This window comes from Colias eurytheme, chromosome 13, assembly GCF_061535395.1.
Source record: "Colias eurytheme isolate Ceu_HAF_F1 chromosome 13, ilColEury1 Martin Lab GWU primary, whole genome shotgun sequence".
Classification (NCBI taxonomy): domain Eukaryota; kingdom Metazoa; phylum Arthropoda; class Insecta; order Lepidoptera; family Pieridae; genus Colias; species Colias eurytheme.
Genome location: NC_142992.1, coordinates 7742851 through 7768578, shown reverse-complemented (window position 1 = coordinate 7768578; position 25728 = coordinate 7742851). Strand labels below are relative to the sequence as shown.

At 30.9% G+C, this 25728-nt stretch overlaps 4 protein-coding genes and 2 long non-coding RNA genes across 8 annotated transcripts in view; 1 reads left to right on the top strand and 5 right to left on the bottom strand.

Annotated features, from left to right (window-relative positions):
- Positions 1-8625, top strand: part of LOC149903529 (glutathione hydrolase 1 proenzyme-like) — a 40860-nt gene extending 32235 nt beyond the window's left edge. For all 3 annotated transcript variants that reach the window (XM_090109059.1, XM_090109057.1, XM_090109058.1), the window contains 5 exons: positions 4711-4960; positions 5211-5401; positions 5787-6027; positions 6267-6380; positions 7111-8625. In XM_090109059.1, coding sequence (XP_089965185.1) covers positions 4711-4960; positions 5211-5401; positions 5787-6027; positions 6267-6380; positions 7111-7260 — 946 coding nt within the window. In that variant the 3' untranslated portion in view covers positions 7261-8625. The remainder of the gene's footprint in view (positions 1-4710; positions 4961-5210; positions 5402-5786; positions 6028-6266; positions 6381-7110) is intronic.
- LOC149903530 (uncharacterized) lies at positions 2779-4288 on the bottom strand. Its single transcript, XR_016457422.1, has 2 exons — positions 3528-4288; positions 2779-3453 (listed from the first exon to the last, which is right to left on the bottom strand). It is a non-coding gene; the product is annotated as an uncharacterized LOC149903530 (long non-coding RNA).
- Positions 8626-12761: 4136 nt separating the features above from the next.
- Positions 12762-17158, bottom strand: LOC149903528 (sec1 family domain-containing protein 2-like). Its single transcript, XM_090108725.1, has 9 exons — positions 16803-17158; positions 16380-16631; positions 15928-16233; positions 15494-15666; positions 14922-15148; positions 14466-14635; positions 13910-14196; positions 13590-13751; positions 12762-13255 (listed from the first exon to the last, which is right to left on the bottom strand). The coding sequence occupies exons 1-9, from the start codon at positions 16974-16976 to the stop codon at positions 13051-13053; spliced, it is 1956 nt and encodes a 651-aa protein (XP_089964851.1). The 5' UTR covers positions 16977-17158; the 3' UTR covers positions 12762-13050.
- A 514-nt stretch (positions 17159-17672) lies between these two features.
- Positions 17673-19067, bottom strand: LOC149903527 (cytochrome c oxidase subunit 6A1, mitochondrial-like). The gene is made up of 3 exons (XM_090108669.1): positions 18886-19067; positions 18651-18799; positions 17673-17869 (listed from the first exon to the last, which is right to left on the bottom strand). Exons 1-3 carry the CDS (start codon positions 18974-18976, stop codon positions 17783-17785), a joined length of 327 nt encoding a protein of 108 aa, XP_089964795.1. The 5' UTR covers positions 18977-19067; the 3' UTR covers positions 17673-17782.
- Positions 19068-21257: 2190 nt separating this feature from the next.
- LOC149903526 (uncharacterized) lies at positions 21258-22091 on the bottom strand. The gene is made up of 2 exons (XR_016457394.1): positions 21747-22091; positions 21258-21477 (listed from the first exon to the last, which is right to left on the bottom strand). It is a non-coding gene; the product is annotated as an uncharacterized LOC149903526 (long non-coding RNA).
- A 1079-nt stretch (positions 22092-23170) lies between these two features.
- The window catches only part of S6KL (ribosomal protein S6 kinase like), a 53628-nt gene continuing 51070 nt past the window's right edge, over positions 23171-25728 (bottom strand). The window contains exon 10 of the mRNA XM_090108593.1: positions 23171-23369. Within this exon, the coding sequence (XP_089964719.1) occupies positions 23256-23369 (114 nt within the window). The 3' untranslated portion in view covers positions 23171-23255. The remainder of the gene's footprint in view (positions 23370-25728) is intronic.

Below are 25728 nucleotides of genomic sequence, written 5' to 3'. Positions count from 1 at the left end.
TATATAAAACTTCTCATATTTAATTAAGAGAGAGCTTATTTCATGGCGCTTGATGTAAATTGCAGTGATATCTGCGGAAGTACGGCGCCTCTTTCACCGTTTCGCGTTTGTGTGATACATTATTTAAAAATAATTACCTATTTTAGTATCTTAATATTTATTTTAGATGTTAAAAATGACATATCGGATGTCCACAAACATTTAATTCAGGATTCGGATTAAATTCATATTTCAATACGAGTGAGTATATCAATACGAGTAATTTCGAATCGCTTAGGAAAGTTTATGACCTTATATAATGTGTTTTGTTACACATACCTCGCCGATAAGTTTTTTTTTTTCTTCATTTCGTCGTTCAAACCATATCGTTACACGTTCTTTGTTAACACATCTCACAAATATAGGAAAAAGGGAAACGTTAAGTCCCAAGACCCAACGGATTAAAAACATTTTATTTAACTTAACGATTCATTTATTTTAACATGAAATATATTTCTTGACAAAGTCTGAGAATTGCTATATTCTCTCCTAAAATACATCATTAGCTTGCATAATACCTACTACTTGCACTTAATTTATATTTGTGTACATAATTATTATATCCATGCTAAGCCATTAAGACTTAATCAATGAGAATATAGTTAGGTACGTATATAGTACATACCTATTTATTATTGTGTTTTATATTATCAGAAATCAAATTATTCATCATTAAAAAGTAAAAACATGAATGAGCAATAACTATTCTTTTATTTCACAATTTTATCATAAAGTTACAAATTTCAAATGAAATTCCTACATATTACAGCTGAATAAGTAAGCATAAAAACCAAGTTAAATGAAAACACGATGAATCATCGATATAACATCGATCTACAAGAAATATTTATTGAATATTTCATCACTCTCTAGCATATTCTAGAAACTTTATATATATTATTTACATGACGATTGTTGTTTTTTGATACCTAAGTATGAAATATATATATTATATACATTTTTATAGATATTATAGATCCTGAAAAATACGAAAATACTAAGTGAAAAAACGTATCAAACATAACTTAAATTGTTTAAACTGTAGGTACCTATAGTAGGTAACTACTTTTAAATACATTTTTTTTCTGTTTTAAGCTACATTGTATTTTCATTTTTATTACAATATACAAAGTAAAATACTTCTCCAATAAACGGTAAAGACATCTAGAGCACAGAATAATAATTAGTAACTATCGTTATCTAGAGTCACTTTTATCAACTGTGCTTTTATGGTAAACGTCAAACTGTATGTGAATGTATTTACCTCTCTATATAAACATTCATTATCAATCGTTGTTATGACTAATGTTATTATTAAAATAAACAAGAAACCACTGAAATAACTCAAATGATACAATATGCACCTACATGTTCATAAATTCATAATAAAGATAAGGTTATATTTACGAAACAAAATGAGCTATTAAAAACTATCCACCTAAATACCTAATACGGCATTGATACAATAAAATAATAGCTAGGTACATATTATGTACAATGTACAATGGTAATAACAATGTAGATATTTTTGTATAATAATACACATTTATAAAGTATTTATGACATGTAAATGGATTTTATCCAAAAAGTCAATAATATCACAATTGTCACTCTATATAAATCGCCATTGTTTTTGTACAATTAACTAATAGGTTATTTTAATAATTATTTTAATTTAAAACGTTACCGCTTCCTTGTCATAGAGCTTGTATTGTATTCTTTTGTTATCCGATAAATATACAGCTGTACTAGGTTTAAACAGTCCAAATTAGGTTAATTAATGAATTGATGATTAACAAAAACTGATAGATGAAAATATAACATTAATTACCTAGGTACTGTTTTTATCAGTTCTGTTGTTTTATTTATAGTTTATAAAAAGAACAAAATTAATCTGCTTTAATTGTGGATTGAATGTATGTGTACCTAGTGTACCTACGTAAAAGGTTAATATCCTATTGTTAAGACGATACACAAAAAAAAATCCACTGCTTGGCGGGCGGAGTCTAATAGCTCGCTATCGCGAACGCGGGTGTGCGCGAAGTCATTCTTGCAAACTCGCCGCGCTGCCGCTGGCCGACTCGGGACAAACATGTATGGAGTCGTCATACAGTTATAATATTGTTATACATTTATTCAATTGTTGATTTATTGGTTTTATTTTCTTGCTTATAAACAAATAATCTTCTTTCCAACAACTACTTAGACATTATTAATAATTATTATTATTTCGTAATGTTTACTTTATTACAAAATAATACAGGTTATAAATAATCTTTAAAATAACAAAAATATTGTTACTCTGAAAAAATGAAATGGTAATCAATAACGCGGACTACTGAATTGATTTAGATAGAATTTGATGCTGACGTAGATATTACATCATGCCCAGAAATGAAAGGTACTATTTCTGAAAGAAGTTATAAACCCTAATTCTTCTCAGTCAAAGTCAAGAGTGGAAGATATCACTAATACAGTAAAACTGATGCGAAACTTTGGATGTTAATTTGTATATTTTTTTGTTAGTTGTTACTTAATCACGTCAAGACTACATTACCAATTTTGATAAAATATAGCTAATTGCCTGGATTTACACATAGGATACTTTTTATCCGAACTGAACACTTCTGTGGGATAAAACAGGATTCACGATATAACCTAATTCCAAGCGGGCAAAGCCGCGGTCGGAATGAAAAAAATTTTTTTAAATAGAAAAATTGTTTAAAAAAAAATACAAAATATATTGACGCATGTATTTATTTTTTGCACTCTATTATAATTGTAATTATTCATTACAAATAATCAAAATAAAATAGCCAGAACAAAGTTAGGCCCTGGTAGGGTAGGTAGGCAGGTACAGCAATGTGAGACGAACACTGGCTTATTTATACCAATAATAATGTATTATAAACATTAAATTAAGTTTACTTTCTAACAACAAAAATACATAATATTAGCTAATGTGAAAACGAATCAACCAATCATCCCACAACAATGAAATGTGCACACAAATATTCATCCAAATCGGTTCATGTGATTAGGAGGAGTGACTGCAGCGTCATCTTCCGGGCCCAATTGTGTTTCCAGATCACCCAGGAACTCAATTTAATATACTTACACAAAATTTTTCGAAATGAAAACTCACATTACTATGTAAATATGAATATAAACCTGTTTTAGTACTAAGCAATTTCCCGCACAGGTGTAGTAAGTATAAATGAAATAAATATCAACATCAAATTCTTTATACAACATACTTATCTACCACCTACTAAGACATGTAATTCTTGAAATTTTTTCGTATTTTTTTTAAATATAATACTACTCCAATGAGCTCCTGTTCCATATCACGTCCGCCATACTTCCACTAAGTTCACCATGATTTTTTATTTCTTTGCACTTTGTTGCTTTTTGCTAAAAATGGAATCATGCGATAAAACCAGTAGAACGTTGATAACATACATTTTTGACTGAATAAAGGTACTTACGAAGGAGTGGGTTCACATTGTGAACAATCAGTGGGTTTATTTTCCTTCTGGATTCCGGATTTCTGAAAAGATTATCTATGCTATAAATGAAAAAAATCTTACACATTCGTTATGTACTTAAAACAGGGGTACATATCAAACATCGTCTATAATACAATTATCATCAAATTTAAAATAAAACCAACTTCTTCATTAATTTGTTCCAATTGTAAGCATTCTTTTTTCTCCAACCTTTATGTTTCTTCTTCTTATTTTCTTTATTGTCCCCATTTGTCTCATTTTGTCTTATCGTGTTGTCACCCTTTTTTACGATTGCGCGAGCGACACAAGTTCCCCGTGTGACGGCCGTAGCGGGAATGACTCGTGCAGCGATCGGGGTAGGAAGGTACAGGGCGGCTCTCGCTATATTGGCTGGTCGCGCGCTAATTTCAAGTATTTCTTGTTTATTTCAAAACCATCGCATATTTCAAAATTCTAAATCGGTAGACGTATAGGTTGTATATTTTATAGTTAATATCCAAAAAGTCGTAACTTTACGTTTGTTATTTTGAAGATGCCAGAGATTATAAAAAAATAACAATGAGAACTTTGTATTTTTTTTCTATCGAGAAAATATCATGGAATCATGTTTCTAAAACGGTAGACGTATTGTGTTACTATTGAACTTTCTTGTCAAGAATTTTCATCACGACAACTTTAATAATATAAAAATTACGAAGGTTTGAAAAGGGCCGTAAATGTTAGAAAAATTAATTCATCACCTTAATATAACTAAATAAATACGCAAATATGTTTTAGTTTTGTTAGAAAGTTGAAATGCATAAACCATGTTTAAATATAAAGATGTCACCTAGTTTTAAAATAGAATTAGGAACAAATCCAAGACAATTTAATGGGCTTATACTAAATAGTTACAGAAATTCCTGATCTCATTCTAAAATCTTATCAATTTTATAGTGTTTTGTAAACAATGTATAAACGGGATTTGTCCCGCGGTTTCATTCACTTCGGTACCCGGATTCCAATTTTATTATTTCGGACTAATTAAAATATATTATATTGACTAAGTTAATCACTTATGACGTGATTGAGTATCTACGCGATGTTTTTTTAGTATGAAAGTAATAATAAAGTTTATCAGTTATTGTGAATTTCTTACTGACGTTAGTGTTTTTTTTTTCAGACCAAAGATAACAGAGCCACTAGCAGTTCCATTGAACCACGGTGATACGCTGTTCACACCGCCCCCTCCTAGCAGTGGTGTGATCCTGGTCAATATTTTAAACATCTTGAGCGGTTACAACTTTGGCCCAGAGAGTATAAACAGCACAGAAAACACAGTGCTCACTTATCACAGAATATTAGAAGCTTTCAAACACGCGTATGCAACGCGGACGAAATTGGGTGATGTCGACTTTTTGAAATTGGATGAGGTAGTTAATTTTTGAAATACATAAAATAAATAGTTTAAAGTGTTTTTCTTGCAAACGTAGTTTAATTGCAAGAGCTCTTGGAAGTATCTGAAAGAAAGGAAGTAATTCATGTAAACAGCTTTTTATATTTAGTCCTAAGGTGATCTGACTGTTGATATCCATCCATCAAAACATAATATATACGGTTTATTTAATTATTTTTTATAGAGAACAGAACACACTTATCGTTATCTCTCTAATATACTTTCAGCTCATTAGCAACGTGACTTCCACTCAGTATGGTATAGATATGCGTCTCAGGATTAACGATACCTCAACAAGTAACAGTTCATCGTATTATGGAGCTACGGAGTACCAACAACCTGACTCTGGGACCGCACACATTTCTGTCATTGGTTACAATGGTGACGCTGTGTCTTTGACCAGCTCTATCAATTATTAGTAAGTGTAACTGATTGGATTTGTAATAAATTTATGTCTGAATTTCATCCCATCATTGTCTCGAAGATTCTTTTTAACATTATACTTTTGCATGTGTTGAATAATTAACGTTTATATAGGTACTTACTCCATGCAAAAATGAAAATATAAGAGCATCTATACATCTGTGTAATGTTAGTGAAATATTCAAAATCCAATAAAAGTTGGTTAAAGTACCTAACAGAGACAGCTTTTAAATGGATTTAGCTCATTTAAAACTATATATTTCTTAAAATAAAGCAAATGTGTATAAGTTATTAATTAGATATAGGTACCTACTTCAATAAATATTAAATAATTTCTTCCTTTCTTTCATCTTCTGGTAATAATGATAACCCTTCAACAGCTTCGGCGCAGGCTTCGCTACAAACCGTACGGGCATTGTGATGAATAACGTGATGGATGACTTCTCTTCCCCCGGCATTACCAACTATTTTGGTATCAAGCCATCTCCAGCTAACTTCATAGCGCCGGGCAAGAGGCCTCTGTCGTCTATGAGCCCTAGCGTGATTGTTGATAAAAGTGGTAACGCGAAGATGGTCATTGGGGCGTCTGGTGGCACGAAGATTACTACGGCTGTTGCTTTGGTAAGACCTCAAAATAATATAATATGTTATATTTATCCCCAGTTATTGTTCGAGTTCATGAGAAGGAACTAAGTACTAAAAATACGACGACGTCCTGTCATCAAATTGCTCTAATTATTAGATCAAATTTTGTTTTGATTCCACGATCAGTATGCTTCCATACGGAAATAATTTTCTCTTGACTATTTATTATGGGGTGTTTATTTAATCAATCAAATATAAAAATCTTGTTTCTTCAGGTAACAATGCGCAAACTTTGGTTCGGCCAAACGATCAAAGAAGCGGTCGACGCAGCTCGCTTCCACCATCAGATATTCCCGATGTACGCTGAATATGAATATGGACTGACAGAGGTAAGATTTCTTTAATATATTTACGTCACAAATTAGTTAATTATAAACTTTCAAAATAAGTTATTTGGATAAACTATCATTTCTTGCAAGCTGCAACTTGCAACTGTTTGGCCAAAAAATTATATTTTTTTTAGTTCATATTTTAAGATTTATCTACTTTTTGGGGAACTAAAAGAAAATTGGAAAAATAGGTACCTATGTGTTCTTGCAATTCAAACTATAATTCTATATACATTGCTCGTAAAAAATAATATGAAAATATTTGCTGCATAATCGCACATAAAAAAATAAACCAATTTGGCTGAAATTATATGTACTTATTTAATTTTATTTCCATCCTACCTACCCTACAGCGAAGCCAAAATCAATAAGCTTCGGTTCAATCATTCAAAATTTTATGAGAAATATAATTTATTACAGTAAAATTTCCATCTCTATCGACACACTTGTAAAATATGAATTTTGCTTTTTGGCCAAAGATGTTTAATGCTCTCTATTTCGGGAATTTGGGCTAGCTTTCAGCTTTTAGCGGGTTTATAAAATTTGGAGCTATGCCAAGACCAGCTGATGATTTTACACTCAAAATTATACAGAAAGAAATGGTTATCGGTCATTGTTTATCTGTTTTGATAAACAAAAATGGCGTTTTTAGGTTAAATTAGCTAGGTACGATCATATAGTTAGCATTGGTAACAATAATGTATTATATTTATATTTATTCTGTTTCTAGGACATCGTGAACGGTTTACGGGCAAAAGGTCACGGAATGGTGCGATATCGCGGCAGGGGATCCATTATTTGCGCTCTTTATAGGAACAAAACTGCAATTTACGCGAACGCTGACTTTAGAAAAGGCGGCGATGTGGCTGGCATGGATTAACGTGAACTAGTCTTATGAAGGGAATTTATGTTAGATGTGCTCCTAATGCATTTACTTAATCTTATTGGAAGAGAAAAGACAGAACTTTATAACTAACAAATAGCTATTTATACATACAATAGATGTTATAGGCTATTGTTTATCCGCAATTTGGTCATAGCATGATTGATGAAAATTGATTTTATATTACAGTATTGTTAAAAGTAATGAATTCAGATGACTACCTATTTTTTATGAATATTTGGTTGTTCAATTTTATGACTCCCATAATGACGTTTATTAACTCTAGGCTCGTTAGTATAGACGATATTTTTTTTGGCTGGTTCCAACGGTTTTAGATATGATTGTCTAATATAATAAATACCCTGAAAGCAACATAATTATATGTCTGAATGTAAACGTCCCCTAAGTTTATACATACGTATCTACCTACTAAATGTTATGGTTAACGAACTTTACTCGGTTAAAAAAAAATAACGCGCGTAGGAAAACACTGCGACAAAACAATGTAACATCGTTTGATCAATGTCTTCTTCAAAACACAAACGCGTTTATACATAAGTATAATATGGATTTTGAATTAAAAACAACAATGTTTAAGCCTTATACGACAATACTTCAATCTTACAAGTTTACCTACCTAGGTACTACAGGTTAGGTAGGTAAAAACTTCTGGACCTGTTTATAACAATATTATTTTATTTTTTTAATTTAATAGAGTTCATAAATCATAACCCTTATTACCTATCAATCTGTCATCATAATAGTAATGTAGATCGCTGTTAGTTAGTACCTACGATGTATGTTGATGCACCAAATGCTCTAATTATGTAAAAAATAATATAAAGTAGGTATACAATAGTGTTCCATACTTACGTCCTATAAATTCACGTTATTTATTTACACTTTTATTATTATTACCTATAGAACGTTATCTAGATTGTGCTACTTTAATTAGTGTAGTTGTAAAAAATGGAATTTAGATAGGCAATTATACCAATGTTTTCACTTTAAATCTAATTATTACGTTTATCGTATAAAGAGTTCAAACACGGTTCTGTTAATCTGTTAATAATTATGTTTACCTATCTGTTTAATATTATATTATTGTAATTGACTGTACAAATGTAATAGCTAATTCTTCTAAAGTCTTGAGTCTGACTTAGACGGTAGACCAAGTCAAAATGTTATTAACTAGGTACCTATATAAAATAAAATGTCATTGATCTGAGCTTATTTATAAATCTACCTACTCGGTTAGCCGTAATAAAAAAAATGAATATTGTAATATTTTATAAACAATATCCTACTCTTAGATTAAGGATTGGTCCTTAATCTAAGATCCTACTATAATTATTATACATAAATACATATACACATAGTTAATATACAAAATAATAGATACCCATACAAATAATACCTACCCCAAACCCATGCTCTGGGAACTATAAATAACAATTTCTCAGTGTATAATGTACATAATTACCTAGTTATTTCACTTAGGTATTATTGGAAATGTCCAATTTACAAAATATTAATTGTAACAAGTATTCGTTTGTTGCCTAAGTCAAGTCCAAAATTGTAAACAAAATACGTTAAAATATGTAGTAAAGGAAAGATGCACTATACATTCCCATTGTTAAATTAAGTAGTTTCATCAATAATACATAATACGACAGTATTAATTTAAATACTTAAGTATTACTCTGGTAATTGTCCTTGGTATACGATACCAACTTCTCAATTAGTAGGTATTTAGTTAAGTTAAAGTGATAATAATATATGGAAATTTATATGATACAATGTCTTGACTTTCATTTTCCCCGACCTTCCATGTACGGTGTACCTTTATATAGTTTATAATCAATCTGTTTTATAACTATATGCTCAATATAATTTTTAGTCTATTATTATGACAATAAACAAGTTGCTCGTCGGCGCTCCACCCTGTACCTAGTTCATTCTATCATGGCGCGTTAGAGTACCTGTATATTCTATGATCATGGACTATACCTTATGCTCTTAGTTTATTGGTCCATGATTCTGTGTATCCTATTGCAAGCGGAGTCTATTAACCAAAAACTATTTAAATCCGTTCACCAGTTCCAAAGTAATTTAAAGTGGAGCAACTACAAAATTTTATATTATAATTTATAATATAATAAATAGCCCGTTCAAATACAAATACTTAAATCAAAAATCACCTTAAACTTAATTGATAACTAAAAGTGAATTTAATTTCATATATAAATAGAATAAATTTTCTGCACCTAGCGCCATCTTGTATCGAGTAGCGTTCAACTATAGTCTCAGTAAGAAATCTCCACAGAACAGTAAAGTAGATAGAAGTGTGATGTGGGCGTGGCCCACGTGTCACTTGTAAGGTAAGATCACCTAACTTGCTCTCAGTTGTGCGCAGAAAAATATTCGAGTCGGTTGTCAGCTGTCAAACCTTTTTTCCGTATTTATTCATTAATTAGGACGTGTTGTTCGGTATAAGAGTGCAAAAATGATAGCAGACGAAATAATATCAGCAATGGAGGCATTTCATACCATCGGTAAGTCTTATTTTTATTTATTTTACATATAATATTTTATGTTATATCTTCGCTTGTAATTTGTCAAAATTGTATACAAATATCTAGTCAAAATGAACCTTAATTCGTAAGAAATTAGTACTATTATAGATTGAACAGCAAACAAGAATTTCTGGAATATTATTGCAATAAACAAACGAATGTCGCTTTAGTGATGCTTGTGGTGCATATCGACATTATGATATAATATACGATACTTTAGAAAAAACAAACATTATACTTAAATATTAAATTTTATTTTATTTTTCCTTAGCTTTCATTTGTCCAATTTATTTACAGATTTCCCAAAGAGGCTAATTTAAAAGAGAAATGGATAAATGCAACGTGACGAGTTAACTGAATGCCGATTGCCGAACAGCACTAAGCAGTCTAACAAAAGCCATCGATACAGCAAACCTACGGCAGTTCCAAGATTTAAAATAATGCATATTTTCTGTTTGTATTTTGTAAATATAGATTAATACTATTCTATTCCGTTTTTTATTTTATAATAATAATATAAAAAGACGTACTTAGTAGTAATAAACATACTCCAAAATGTGACACATTATACTATACTCGTATAATAGAAAGAAAAAAAAATACACAAAAAATATTTATTTGTGAATTATCGATATCTCGATATCGATAACAAGGCTGACATCCCTCAGGGCATAGCATCAGATAAATATCAAGTTAATGTCATTAATGTTGAGTGACACAAATTTCAACCTTATCTCTATGTGTTGAGGTTCAAAGTTATATCTATCGAAAACTAACGCCCTCTGTTGTGGAGTAGCTGAATGTTTTTCGAATTTGGAATTTCTGTGCAATGAGAAACAAAACAGCTAATATACCTAGAGATGTTATACTAAAATAAACCGTAACATGGTGCGTTAGGGTACATATTGAAATGCTGAATTTATAACCTAAGTCAGTTTTTACTCAAATTAAGCTGTCCAATCAAAGGCATAGTTTACTTGTAGTGTACTGTATAACTATCGGTTTAAATGTGTGGGTTTGGCGACACTGGTTTTCATACTAATTATGACATTATCGCACTTCTATTTGTTTTTATTGTTCTGTGGAAATCTCACATATAATTTTTCTCTATTCTACTATGATTACAAACTGTGTTACTGTAATGTTGATTTTTCTGACTGATTTTATCTTCTTTTTATGGTTTTAATGCCGAGTAAAAAAATAACGATTCCATAAATATTCTTGCACAGTAATAAAATACTTTTCAAAATTTAAACGTCGTGCGTTTGAAAAGGATAGGTCTGCATAATGTTATATTATGTTCATATAATATTTGTATAAACCTTTCAGTCAAAACAATAAAACAAAGTTTTGATAAGCATAACTAGTATAACGGATTCAAAATCCCATCGTTTATAATTAAAAACATGTTCCTGGCCATGGCGGATTGTGCCATATAGATTTATATCATGCATATAGTGTGAAGGAAAATGAACTTTTTTATAACGGTAAGTAGAAAGTACTTAATTTAAGAAAAATGTAAATTGGAGAATTTTACATTCCATTTATAAACTAATTATTCAAAATAACACTACATCGGAATACGGAACAAAATATGTATGTAAATAAAACAAGGATGCACACGAATTAATAATTTATTTACTTTTTGCATTGTAATTGCATTGCACAATTATGACTATGTAATAATTATATAATAATATGATTACACCTATAATTTACAATAAGGAAAAAGTACACTAATAATAGCCCGTATATCAATTTTACTTTTTGTCTGCATAGTATCTCTCTGCACGATAAAAGGGAAAATTAAACAAAGTACCTATGGTTTCAATTCTTTCCTTTTAAAATAAATTTATTAACAACATAAATTTACCCTTAGTTGTATCATTAATCAGCAATATCAAATGAAATTGGTGGAATAAAATTTAAACAAAGTTACACATAAGCCAAGTTGTCTTGTTTCAAAATTTCAAATTTTATTTAAATGATAACTTTTTTTTTAATAAGTTCAAAATATACTAAATACTCATTAACAACACTCTACTTCTAATAAACAAGCATTATATACAGCAAAAATCTTAGCCAATATTTTAAGTTTTTTCATTTATTTTCTTCCATCATAAGAATACGACAGGTATACCTAAAGATACATCATCATCGTGTATCAACACCAATTTGCTAATAATTTTTATACAAGAAAATCCATATTTTTCGCCAAATAATAAATTCAGACACAACGCAGAATGGAATCCTAACGTTCTTCAACAAAGAACTGATCAATTTTTAAACCGAATCAGAACATTATATTAGATAACGACATTTATCTTAAATATAAGGGGTTAAAATCTTAGATTACATACCATAGGCCATAAATAATATTACAATAAGATTAATAAAACTTTGCATAATTAAACCTTTTTTTTAATTCATAAATGATTCTATTTTTTTTTTCTTATATTTACTTAGAATAACTATTATACATCCATCTCTCTGACCTTCATAGAGACTAGTCCATCATTATAATATACACCATATAATATGTAATATATTAAATATTCAATAATATTTTAGTGAAATGTCTTCACTAAGAGTTACACTGTCCTATTAACAATAAATAAGAAATAGAATAAGAACATACAGATAACACAATATTATCATACCTAGGTTAAGCATTGAGTCAAAAAGTTAAGCTTCGAACTTTAAGAGCGTATCCGCACTATGCGGGTAGCCGCAGTGCGAGTAGCCGTCCGGCTGACCGCAAGCACAATTATGTACGTAATATTCATTTCTATGCGCACTGCGATGCGGCTACCGCAGACCGCACAGTGCGCATAGAAATGAATATTACGTACATAATTGTGCTTGCGGTCAGCCGGACGGCTACCCGCAATGCGGCTACCCGCATAGTGCGTATACACTCTTTCACATTAAGTATATTTATGCACTTCAAAAATCAATTTCAATATCTTCAAATACCACATTAGTATGTATATCCAAGTTTCAACTTATTAGAAACATCGATTTAAAATATCTTAAACACACAAGAATGTCCATAAATACATTACTATCCTTAAAAATGTCTACACTTATAACTATCACTTCCGAGTCCTTTAAACCGCACTACAAAATCCATTTATTCCAAGACCCAGCGTTACCACTTCTGTTTCTTAAAGCGCCAGGCCTTCCTCGAGTTTCACTTGAACCGACACTGCTATAACAACACATCCTTCATGGCTTCCACCGGAGTCACAAACTTGGTGGAGCCGATGATCACATTGTTGTCTATCCCGCTGGTGATGATGCTGCGGTGGAGCTGCTTGCATTCATCAGCTGTTACACCACCGATGATGAAGATGATCACTGTTTGATTGTCCATTGGATGCTTCGCTGCCTTCGGTTTCTTGCTTGTTAATATGCTGTAAAGAACATTATTTATTAGACTTTCGAAGTAATTGCCAGATTTGCGTAATAAAAATAAATTGACGTTTTTCACAGGTATAAAAACAAACCTTTAACATTTTTTTTTTTAAGTATTCAAACCATGAATTGTATGAAATACAATATTATGACTTTATCTGATGAAATTTTTACATTAAAAAAAATATATATTTACAATACAATATACACAGTTTAAATTAATTCTGTTTTAAATTAAAGATATTGGTTCTGAATTGAATGAAATAATATAGTTACCTGGTAATTCATAAAAATATTTTCGAAACTTCAACAACACAAGATAATAATACTTACTTGAGGCCACTTCGCAGTAGATCCTTAATCCCCTCATTCCTATGCCGCAGGTCAGGCATGTCTGGTCGTTCAGTATTCACTAGATCGTCGACCAGTTGCTGCAGAACCCCGCGGTACTCGTGGCCGATTCCACTCTCACATGGCTTTAATACGGAGTTGTACCTGAAAATTTAATATACATTTTTAGAGTAGAAATTTCATTTACTCAGTTATGTAAATCTTCAGAATGTTTTTTCAAACTTTAAACACATTAGCGAAATAGTTTTTTGTTGAATGTTTATGTTTATTAATAATTTAAATTAAATAATTTTGTCTTTTACCTTTGCAAATTCTTCCTCATCTGTGAAATATCTTTCAAAGAGTGCATGATATTTTTCGAAACTTGCTCGCAGTTCTCTGGTGTTACAATATGTCCAATATCTGTATTAGCAAACAGTGTTTTATGGTCTTCAAATATGGCAACACTGAGGGTCTCTTGCAGGTGATCTTCGTGCTGTTTGTTGAACATCACTTCAGTACCAGTTAGCGAGTATACATGGACTAGTAGAGCCAAGAGGTTTTCCAGTGGCAAGTTTCGATCTTTACGCGTTTTTATTAGGTGACTCAGCTGTAAATAAATATTAAATGAAGAAATTTGTTTTAGGAACAAAACAATAACACAATAATGTTGTAATTATTTAATCAAATAACTTGTTTATACAGATACAGTTTGACCTGCAATTTTTTTTAAATTGCATTTGCGTTGATTTTTTTAATTTAAAATTATTGTACCAATTAGAAAACTACAAAAATTTTTCAAATAATTTATGAAATGAAACAATTACCCATTCATTTGTAACTTTCACCATAGGATCTTTATTTAAATAAAGTTCTTACCTGATGCAATACACTGGTTGAGTCCCTGCTAGCGGCAAGGTTTTCTATGACCTGCCTTTCCAAACTCATCAGTAAATCAAATTGAACTCTTTTCGGTGATTTTAGCATTTGTACCAAACCAAGCGCTTGTTGTAATATACCCAGGTGATTGGTTATTACTTCATAGTTTCCTATAAATGCGAGAAATTTATCAAATTAAAAAATTTTAGACATTTAGAACTATTAGTAAAAAAATAAAAATAAATCAGTTTTTTTTCTGAAATTTTGACAAGCATTCAACATAGGTTGAGTTTTCTAATAGAAATTTTACTCTTGCTGTAGAGTAGTAATATTTTATTTTTAGCTTTCTAGCTAAAGGTTAACTAAATAGGAAAAAAATCTGTACCCATGTGCCCATTATACACATCTTCAATTTAATTTTAGTTGAATAATTAAAGCTAGCAACATTAAACTCACCTTTCGAGGCTGTAATAATTTTCTCAACACTTTGCGGTGTGACTTTCAATAACGTCTTTGGTCCTGGTGACTTCTGCACATCAATTTTAGACAGTTTATTGTAGAGATCAAACATAACTTCCTTTTGAGATTTATTGATCATGTAATCATATGTTTGTAAGCAGGATTCATCATTTGCATGGAACAAGCACCCTGGACTTAATTGTATATCTTCTGGGTGAGAAAGGCTGAAAAAGGAAACAGGATAAGTTTACCTTCAATCATTTTGAAATCTGCAGCTAGCAGTTTGTAAATACCATATGTATCATACTAATTATTTAACGGCATAATTTATTCTACTATATGAATACATGTTTAACAAAATAATTATTGTTTGATAGATAATAATTTATGTTTTAGATTTATAACTGTTACTGAATAGCTGAAACATAGACCCAGCATTTAGACACAAATGAATGTCAAATGAAATTTGTCTTCAAAAAACACCTTTAACCAAATAAATGCTCCCTAAATCAAATTTAGAAAATAAAATTTAGCATAATATTCCTTAAAATTATATATTATCTACATACACATTAGCTTCACAAAGTGTTGACATGTCGACAGCTATTTCATTAGACTGGCCGGGGAACTTAGGAAGCACTCCCATCATCTTGTCCAGGGCAGACTCCACTGAGTGACTTGTCACTCCACATAAGTCTAGCGTGCGATCCACTATCACCAATGATATGGGCGTAGAACAGTTCTAGAAAATGTATTTTATTTATTAAATGTGATTAAGTGAGACATGGTGTTTTAGTGTTATTTGTATTATAAATGTTTATTTTTAAAACATGACAGTTTATGTAAATAGCAATTCAAAGCTTAATCAAAACCTGTTTGTTCTACACAATATTATTTGCATGAATTTAACTGTTTATTCCTTTATTAATACATTATTAAAAATCATAGAAAATCCAATTTGTTCAACTGCCTTTGAAATTATATTATTCTACTCTACACATACCTTTTTTCTGGCAACACAAACAGGTGAGTTTTCCAAAACTCCAGCTAGCAAAGAACTATATTGTCCTATATAGAAGATATCCTCTTTATAATTCAACGAATCAAACATGCTATTCAATCCACCCGCTAGTCTTCTTAGCATGGACCGTTCTTCATTTTGTAAAGAATACAGATCTATAGAAGATGACTCTGGTAATAGTTTCCCTCCATATTTAGGACACATGCTGTGATATGGTGGTGTCAAAAATATGACATTTGTAGGTGAAATAGAAAATATTGGAATGTACACTGCTTCTACTGCACTGGGCTGAAAAAGAGATCATAAATTGATTATTATTAAAATAGAATGACAGAGTTAGGTTCTCTATTGTTTTATAGAAGTTTATTTATTATTAAAAATAATTGATTTCAACATAGATTATGAGTTAAAACATTGATGTTGAAATGCGTTACCTGTTTACCAATCCAGTCTAAAAGCATTTCTTCCAACTGCTTAGTCGCCTCAGCGGGAGCCCTGCCCGAAGCTATAGCATCAGTTACATCTTTACCCTCATTTAACTCCAAGTAGACCACATCAAGACTTGCACATGATATCAATATGCAGTGCGTAAAGTCACTGTTGCGAATGATCTCCTTAATGGTTTGTAGCTGCGTGCTAGTTGCTTGTGTTATAAAAACAGCTTTTCTATGTTCTTTCTTGCAGAACTTAAAAAGAAAGATGATATTTATATTACATGGCCGGTTGCTGTTAATGTACCTGATAGCCTATTTAACGTTTATTTATATTCATTATTAACAGTAATGCTACAGAAAACAAATCTAGAAGCTGTGGAACCAGCCAGTTGCTGCGTATTCCTATAATTATTAAATACTTACTTCAAACGGTGATAATGTTTTGACTCCTACTGCTCCTCCAGTCAAAAGGTCAAACAGCCCTCCATACCAATGAAGACATTCAGCGCTATAATCATCAAGAAATACAACAGCACCAATAATGCGATTGTAAACTTCTGTCCACCAAGCCTTCCCAAAGTCTTTCACGGACGTCATTTTGTCGAATTTTATATTACATTTTTATACGACAGGGTATTTAAATTACACCATTTCTTGAGATTCTTCTTTATTTTTCTTACTCTCATAAATTCATAATTTGGCAAAAATTGAATGTTTTTTTGATGAATGAAAAATTGATAAAATTAATTGGTATTGTAACAAGGTTAAAGTACGTCACATTTCACAATACGTGTCAATTTGACATTGACGTTTGCAATTTGTGGAGTAGGGGCATGCCATGTTAGAAAAGTTTTAAACAATTCTGCACTCTGCAGACTGGCAGACTGCATTGTAGCTTCCACAGGTACCTTCTATAATTTTAAATAATATAATAAACAATAAACATTAATTTGGTATTTTTTTTCTTATAGGAAATAACCGATTTTATTAAAGGCCAAGCAGGTAATCAAAAGTTGTTCACCAATGGGAATATCCTGTGTAATTTTTTTTTTGGTTTTTGTAGGATCCTGTACGATTGCCACACCCCTTTTTATTATCATTTTTTAGGACTTAATTAGGTAAGTAGAGGATCTGTAGGAATGCTTAGCAAATATACATCAAAAACCATCTGCATGACTTTCTTCTTCATGAAATATTTCTTATTATTTATAAGAATAGCAATACATGTGAAAAAGATTAAAACAAAAGTTCAGTTTTAAGAATAGTTGTAATTTAATGCTAAACAACTTGTTCAAATAAAATCAATTAGCTCTGTCATTACATGTTCAAACAAAATGTTTATGTTCAACTTAAACAACAATTTGGATCTAATACAGTTGGGCTAAATAAATTAAAGCTGATGTTTAGTGCTCATCTTCATAACCGCTTGGCAGGGCGTTGACATGGGGGTTGTGGAAGAGCGTTTTCTGGCCATCACCCCATGGGAATCTCTGAAAAAAATTAAAATAAAATTACATTGGTTATTATTGGACTTTTATATTATAACACACTACCATCGGTGTGCGATATGGTGATAATGTTAAAATATGTTATGACAATTCAAAGTGCCTCTAGAATAAGTCTAATTGAATAAATAAATGTTTGAGTTTGAGTTTGATCTATGTCTAACCATGATTTGGATAATTAAAATTGTGTTTCCTACAACAAACAGAGTTGATATTTTGTATGTGTTATAGATTATAAAAATAAACAGTTACAATATTCAGTAACAATAATAACTTCATATTTTATACTAGCTGCGCTCGGTGTGGCTCCGCTCCTGGTGGTCTTAGCGTGATGATATATAGCCTATATCCTTCCTCAATGAATGGGTTATCTAACACTGAAAGAATTTTTCAAATTGGACCAGTAGTTCTTGAGATTAGCGCATTCAAACAAACAAACTCTTCAGATTTATAATATTAGTATAGATGTAATTATTGCACATGAAAAGGAATAATATACCTATTAAAAATTAATTCGAATTTCTTGCTGTACTAAGATATAAGAATTAAATAACTGAATATAATAATATAATGCAAACGGAATTATGAAATATTAAAAATAAAAGACATAAGTATGAACAATAGCACTATAAAGTAAAATAATGATCAATACTGTATAACATAAGTATAAGTGTGTGTATAATTTGGATCTGCACTATGCAAATTAATAATTATCATATCACATTACAAATGCCTGCAATTTTTTTTCCCAATATACCATGCTTACCTTTGTACGGATGCGCAAATATTCGTGTGCGACGAAGGGAGGGCGTTCGTGAGGTTCCTCCTTGTGGGCGAGGTAAGCATTCAACATTCCCAAACCAACAGCGGGGAAGCCTACGAAGAAGGACAGACCCCTCCAGAACTTCCAGCCACCTTTTAACAAAAATGTCCTTATAGATAACAAATCGAACGTAGGTTATATCGTTACATAATTATTGAAGTGGTAAATAATAGCTTACCTCCATGTCCACCAGCCGTCGCCGCGTGTGAAGCAAGTCGTGCATTATTTCTAACATATGAAACAGCAGCCCTTTGTAAATAAGTGGCCATTTCGTGATTTTAATATATCACTTCTGGGACCAAATCACAAATATAATACGAAACAAAATTTTGATTCGACTCACCCCTGTCAGTTCGAAAATGTCAAATGTCAATTGTGAATTGACAAGAAAAACTACCACAGATAAAATCATACCATCGACAACAATTTTTTTTTACAAATTTTATGCATTTTATGTTGAATGGATATGATAATCAATCTAAATCTTAATATATAATATAAATCTCGTGTCACAATGTTTGTCCTCAATGGATTCCTAAACCACTTAACCGATTATAATAAAATTCGCACGCATGAACTTCCCAAAATATATTTTCCTGATTCTGGGGGCATTGGAATAAAATAATACTGGCAATATTATTTAAGGCGCTACGGCCGACAGAGCTCTGTAAGACTTCTTCAATGGCACTCATTCTAGATCAAAACTTTCGTATTTTTATTATAATTAAGTTGACTTGCAACGCTGCACGCTAAGCTAATGAAAAATACACAGAAAAAATCATTTTGCGTCGCCATAATTTGGAGGTTTTGAAATGTACAATTCAGCAATCAACAAGATTTAATATTCTCCTATTCATGCATTTGTATTTTAAGAAAGTTTTATAAATCCGTCCCTTCAATATTTAATATATCAAGGTATAGGTAAACCAGAATCTGATGGCAATTAGGGAAATCAAAATTTTGAGTGTGCAACCCTAGGGAAAATGGACTGAACGATCTTGATACTGCTTATTTTTTATTTTGTCCTCAATATCATTAGTCACATTACGTAAGTACATAGTACATACTTACATGTATAATATACATTTTACTTTTATACAGGTAATACATATTATTATTTACAAATACCTATATTTGTATATTCATTATCAGTATGCCATATGAAAATATCGATATAGGGTAATGATAATGTGGATCAAAACTAGACTGCTTATAATTTTTTTATAAAATAAAATAAAACTATGTTTATTTTCGTAAGTATTAACAGATACACACATTATAAAATTGACTTGGACAGCTTGGACTTGACAAATAGCCGTATTGGAAACTCCTGTAATAAGTTTTCATAAAATTATATTCTAATCAACAAACCACAACAAACAATATTATAGTTACCTACATATAATATTTTTTAATTTAATGTATCAAAACGGGTAAGTCCAATTTACCAATAAAATCTTTAAAATTGAAAATTGTGAAGTGTTTGATCCTTCTTCATCGAATATTTTTCTATACACATTATAAACAACACCTCTTGCTTGTGATCACAACGGCTTTTTCGACATTTTCGAAGATTTTTTAGACAAAATCCTAAAAATTATTCATTAACTGCAAAAAGACAAATAATTTGACAACCAATTTGATAGTTGTCAAATAAGTTGCCACATGAAAATCTTTTATTTCTTAAATATAAATATGCCATCAGATTCTGGTAGACCCTCAGAGGAATAAACCCTCTGAGGGTAGACCTATATTATAGGTAAAATTATTTATTAATAGCTCGGAGCAATTAACAAGCCTGGAGAAGTAACAATTAATTGAACGTTTCTTATATAGTGGCTCTCTTTTATTCAATACCCTTATTAATGCGATAGAAAGAGACAACACACTGTTATCGGCTTGGCATTCAAATCCACATGTAGCCACTTTTTGTTCTAAAAAGGTAGTGCTTGCCACTTTATCGAATACTAAAATATCGATAAATAAAAAAATTAAGTTATAAAATTGCTTGAAGATAATTTAAGATCCTTTTAATTTTGAATTATGGATAGGTAATTCCAAATTTTAAGATTCGTTTAATTTGAAATTATTCATTTACGATGCGTATTGACTGCCTTGCATTGTATGGTTGTGGTATTTATAAAAAAATATTATTAGGTATTTCGGTTTCGATTGTTTTTTATGGTTTCGTAAAAAGGTACGTATTTTTTCCTGTTTTCATAGATTCATTCATAGAATTATACGGAACCCTTCGTGCGCGAATCTGACTTCCACCTGGTTGATCTTTTTACAAATCAATAATCGTATCCTACTAATATTATAAAAGCAAAAACATATAAGAATGGACATTTGATATTCTTTCACGAAAAAACTACTGAATGAGTTTTTATGGAACTTTACAATTATACATATTATAGATTAAACATCAGAATAACATATAGGCTACAATTTACCGCGGGAAAATAACTCATTCCCACAGGAAAAAATTGGTAAAAGTTTAAAATAAATTGCTTCAAATAAAACAAATAAAATTTAAAAATTTTTTTTACAACATTTTATTTCGATACTTAATTAACAAATTACAATATTTATTATTTAAAATAGATGCCACCTTAAACTTGTGGCACAGCATCTCTGCAAAGCACTTTACTTTTCTTCCCGTCTGATTCGAAATGATTTGAACAAGGCCGAGAATGTTTTGAAGGCTTCCAATTTTCCCTTTGCTATAGCTTTAACCCAAACATCTTTTAATTTTTCTCAAGCCAGAAACCTGCAAATAACAATAAAATCCATACTTAAATACCTTTTTTTTTTCTCCTAACCTAAAGCAGTCATTATCAATGAAGTACTTCGTACCTACTCAAGTATCGATAATTGCACAACACTATGGAAGTTATATTTTGCATTTTTTCTAAAAACTAAGCTGATTATGATTTCATTTCAATGATTACGTTTAGATAAAACATAGATGATTATGAAAATAACGTAAATTTACTTATTTATAATACAATTAACAAAAAAATTGATCAAAACACTAACCTGTGAAAAGACAAATTCCAATCTTCATCCGATTTCCCAGTACTACGGCTTTTGCAGCCGTGAACAACACAAGCCATGTAATCTTTAGTAAATTATCTTTTCAGAAAATAACTTAAGAAACTAGAAAACACGTTTTTCACTTCAAAAACAATAATTAAAATCACCATGCGTTAGTGACCAGACTGGTCACTAAAACAAATTGAAATGAGCACATGTCATTTCAAACTGTCGAACTGACATATATCTATCCTCTTTTTTCGCATGACATTTTGCCATAAGCCAAAAAGGCCAAACTAGTGCTTTATTGTTCAATTAATTGTTACTTCTCCAGGCTTGTTAATTGCTCCGAGATTAATAGCAACATTCACAATAATAAATTATCTATAATACAGCATAAACAATATTATCTATGTTTTGGTTTTCGGCGGAAATTCTTTGAAATTTCAAATTAAGGAGCTTACCACATGCTTACCACACGCTTATCAATACCACAAGTACACAGTACTATTAGGCACCTAATATATTCTATGCCACAAGAAAGATTTTACAATCTAATTATGTAATGTTAGTAAAATTAATGTTTTAAAAAAATCTATATACATAATATATACAAAAACACTAGTGAGGCTGGGCTATATCTATTTTTTTCAAAGATATCTATCCATAAAATATAATACAAGATATGTTTTAGTAAAATACCTTACTTTTATGTAAGTACCAATATACATACATAATATGTATTATAATGAAGCTAAAGTTATATTATGTAGGACTGATAATTGAAATTGGGGTTAGAAATTAATTGAAAAACAAATTATAACGGAGTCGTGCTTGCATTGAAATCGATTGAATAACTACCTATACATATTTCAGAAAATAAATTATATAACTAGCATTCAATTTTGAAGTTGAGAGTCAATGCTAGTCAAAGCTATCCAGTCTGACTGCATTTAAACAATAATTGTATAGATATTATTTAAAATTCTAAAATGGCTGAATGACCACCCGGGTTGATCAGTCATCAGCTTAATATATGTCTGTGGTCATCAGTATAGGCGAGTAGCTAGTAATAAAATGAAAATAAGATTGCTTGTTTTAAGTATTTTATGTGTATCCGTTTAACAAACTTAGATTTCAGAATCTTCGTACATTTGTGCCTTCTATAATTCGTATACATACTCAATCACTATCATCACTACATAATATAAAACAAAGTCACTTTTTCTGTCCCTATGTCTCTATGTATACTTAAATCTTTAAAACTACGCAACGGTATTGATGCGGTTTTTTGTAATAGATAGAGTGATTCAAGAGGAAGGTTTTAGTATATAATATAATTTATTAGGTTTTAGACAAAGCGGGCGAAGCCACGGGCGGAAAGCTAGTATTGAATAAAGAGAAGGAAAAAATAAATAAATACGATAGTTAATTAATTATTTATTTCTATAACGTTTATTAACAAAAATTGACTAAAATCACTGTTTTATTTCATAGGTGGGATGGAGAACATCATATTACACTCAGTTTCTGTTCGAAGTTTTCAAAGATAACATTAGTAGATAGGTTGTTAATAAAATTGCACTGGGTTTCTTTCCACTGCTCTATCAAGCATTTTGGAGATATCTGAAACAATTAAAAGCATATTAAAAGTTATTGGTTAGGTCATATAAGCGTAAGGGGTAAAAAAGTAAAATATTGAAAATAGAGAATCATATATATTTTATTGACCGACTTCAAAAAAGGAGGAGGTTCTCAATTCGACCGTATAGGTATATATGTATTTTCGTTGCTTCACATTGTTCACTACCTTCTAAAAATATTTGAGTAGGTATTCGTATCAACTCTTGCTTCTCCATAGATACATTTAAGTTAAATAGTTTGTTCCTACACTAAAAAATGCCTTGTAGAGAAAATGTAGTACGTTTCTGAAGTCAAAGAAGGAAATATGCAATTTTTCCGTCGACCGCAACCAATTTATTGGACTTGTTTACGTTTATCCATCTTTATAACCAAGGAATGTGGGTGTAAAACGTAGCAACGTGTAAAAATATTTTTTGTATCAATATAAACGGATATCCACTGACCACAATACAATGAAAATGTTTTGCCAAATTTTGGTTTATGCGATTGCGTCAAACTATCCTCTGAATTTTTGAATTTTCTTAAAAAATGCGAAGAAATATTTTACTCAACCTAGTCACTACATAGTATAAAACAAAGTCGCTTTCCCTGTCCCTATGTCCCTATGTCCCTTTGTACGCTTAAATCTTTGAAACTACGCAACGGATTTTGATGCGGTTTTTTTTAATACTTAGATAAAGTGATTCAAGAGGAAGGTTTATATGTATAATAACATCCATTAAATAGTGGAGAAGTACTGTTATTTTTGAGGTTTCTAATGTCGTAAAAAATTACATTTTTTCCGCTTACATTGCAAACGCAGGCTGAACCCTACGAGTTTTATCAAAATAATGTACTAAGTATTATACACATTGAAAAGGTCTACAGAAAAGTCCGCGATGGAATATGTCTATCTCTTATGAATAACTCACAATAACTTTTTTTTGTCATTTACTTTTTACGACAAATAATGGCTAATTTTCGATGCGATTTTAACCAATTAAGCATTAATCCTTAACCAATTAAATACCTTGAATACATTGTTCATTTAATATAGATCTATATGGCCCTTTACACCGTATGATTTAAGTGAATATTTTCGAAGATATTACAGATTTAAAATTTGCGGGACGCCCGGACGTAGCGTTTGCGGCGGCACCGGTCGGCCGCTCGGCTATAATATATTTTATACCCGTGCGAAGCCGGAGCGGGCCGCTATGTTTTTATATACAACGTTCACAGTTTTTCTGTAGTGTATTTAGTATCAGCATTGCACCCGTGCGAAGCCGGGGCGGGTCGCTAGTTATTTATAAAAATAATAATTAACTTAGTAGAAATCTTCATCAATACATATAATAAAATTCTAGAAAAGTGGTGTCTGTACAATGAAAATATGTAAAAAAAATTAGCAGGGGTTATTACTAAATCGATCCCAAACCCAAAACTGTTGTTAAAAAAATTTTTGTCTGTTTGTCTGTTTGTCTGTTTGTCGGTTTGTCTGTTTGTCTGTATGTTTGAACACGCTAAGCTCAGAAACGGCTTATCCGATTTAGATGCGGTTTTCACTAATATATTGTGGTAAGCTTCATTTAACATTTAGTGTTTATTTCATGTCAATCGGTTCATAAATAAAAAAGTTATGACCATTTAAGTAATCACAGCGAACATTTGCTAAGGCATTCATATATATACATGAATTACTTTATTACGTAAATTATACGCTAAAGTCATTCCTTGACATGTCCAAATGATCATAACGAAAGTCCCCAAGCGTGGGGGGGGTGGTTATGCTGAGGGGGTAGTAGGGGGGGTCAAAGGACCTTTATTTAGATTTTTGCTCATAAGTCTAAAACCTGCACAAATAGCATTATGGTTACTTCTAGGTAAATTTTCTATTTAAAAGGTCTTTGAAATTATGTCGTGGGTATTATATTCTTAACCCCCGTCGCAAAAAGAGGGGTGTTATGTCCGCTATGTGTGTTTACATGTCTGTCTGTGCCACCGTAGCTCGCTAACGGGTAATACGAATTAGATGCGTTTTTTTGTTACATTAGTTGTTTATTATATTATATAGGGGTAAGTGGGAATGAAAAAAACGAATGTTAGTTGTTAATGTAGGTTGTTAATGTAGGTTATACCCAAGTGATATATCAAATGAAAATAGACGACATGTCAGAAACAATTAGTCAAATTTTATCAAAATCGGTTCATCCATTTATTTGATATAGGGGTAAAAGTGGGAATAAATAAATTAATTTTATCAAATATACTCAAGTGACGTATCTAATGAAAGACATGACGTGTAAAGTACAATAAGACATATTTTATCAAAATTGGTTCATCCATTTATTGGATAAAAGTG

Coding starts and splice junctions, on each gene's coding strand:
- LOC149903528 (XM_090108725.1), bottom strand. CDS start 16,976: ATGACGTCCGTGAAAGACTTTGGGAAGGCTTGGTGGACAGAAGTTTAC. Junction 13,752..13,909: donor ATGAGGAAGAATTTGCAAAG/GTAAAAGACAAA, acceptor TTAAATTTTCAG/GTACAACTCCGTATTAAAGC. Junction 13,256..13,589: donor CTACTGCGAAGTGGCCTCAA/GTAAGTATTATT, acceptor TGTTCTTTACAG/CATATTAACAAGCAAGAAAC.
- LOC149903527 (XM_090108669.1), bottom strand. CDS start 18,976: ATGGCCACTTATTTACAAAGGGCTGCTGTTTCATATGTTAGAAATAAT. Junction 18,800..18,885: donor GACGGCTGGTGGACATGGAG/GTAAGCTATTAT, acceptor TTTTGTTAAAAG/GTGGCTGGAAGTTCTGGAGG. Junction 17,870..18,650: donor ATTTGCGCATCCGTACAAAG/GTAAGCATGGTA, acceptor AATTTTTTTCAG/AGATTCCCATGGGGTGATGG.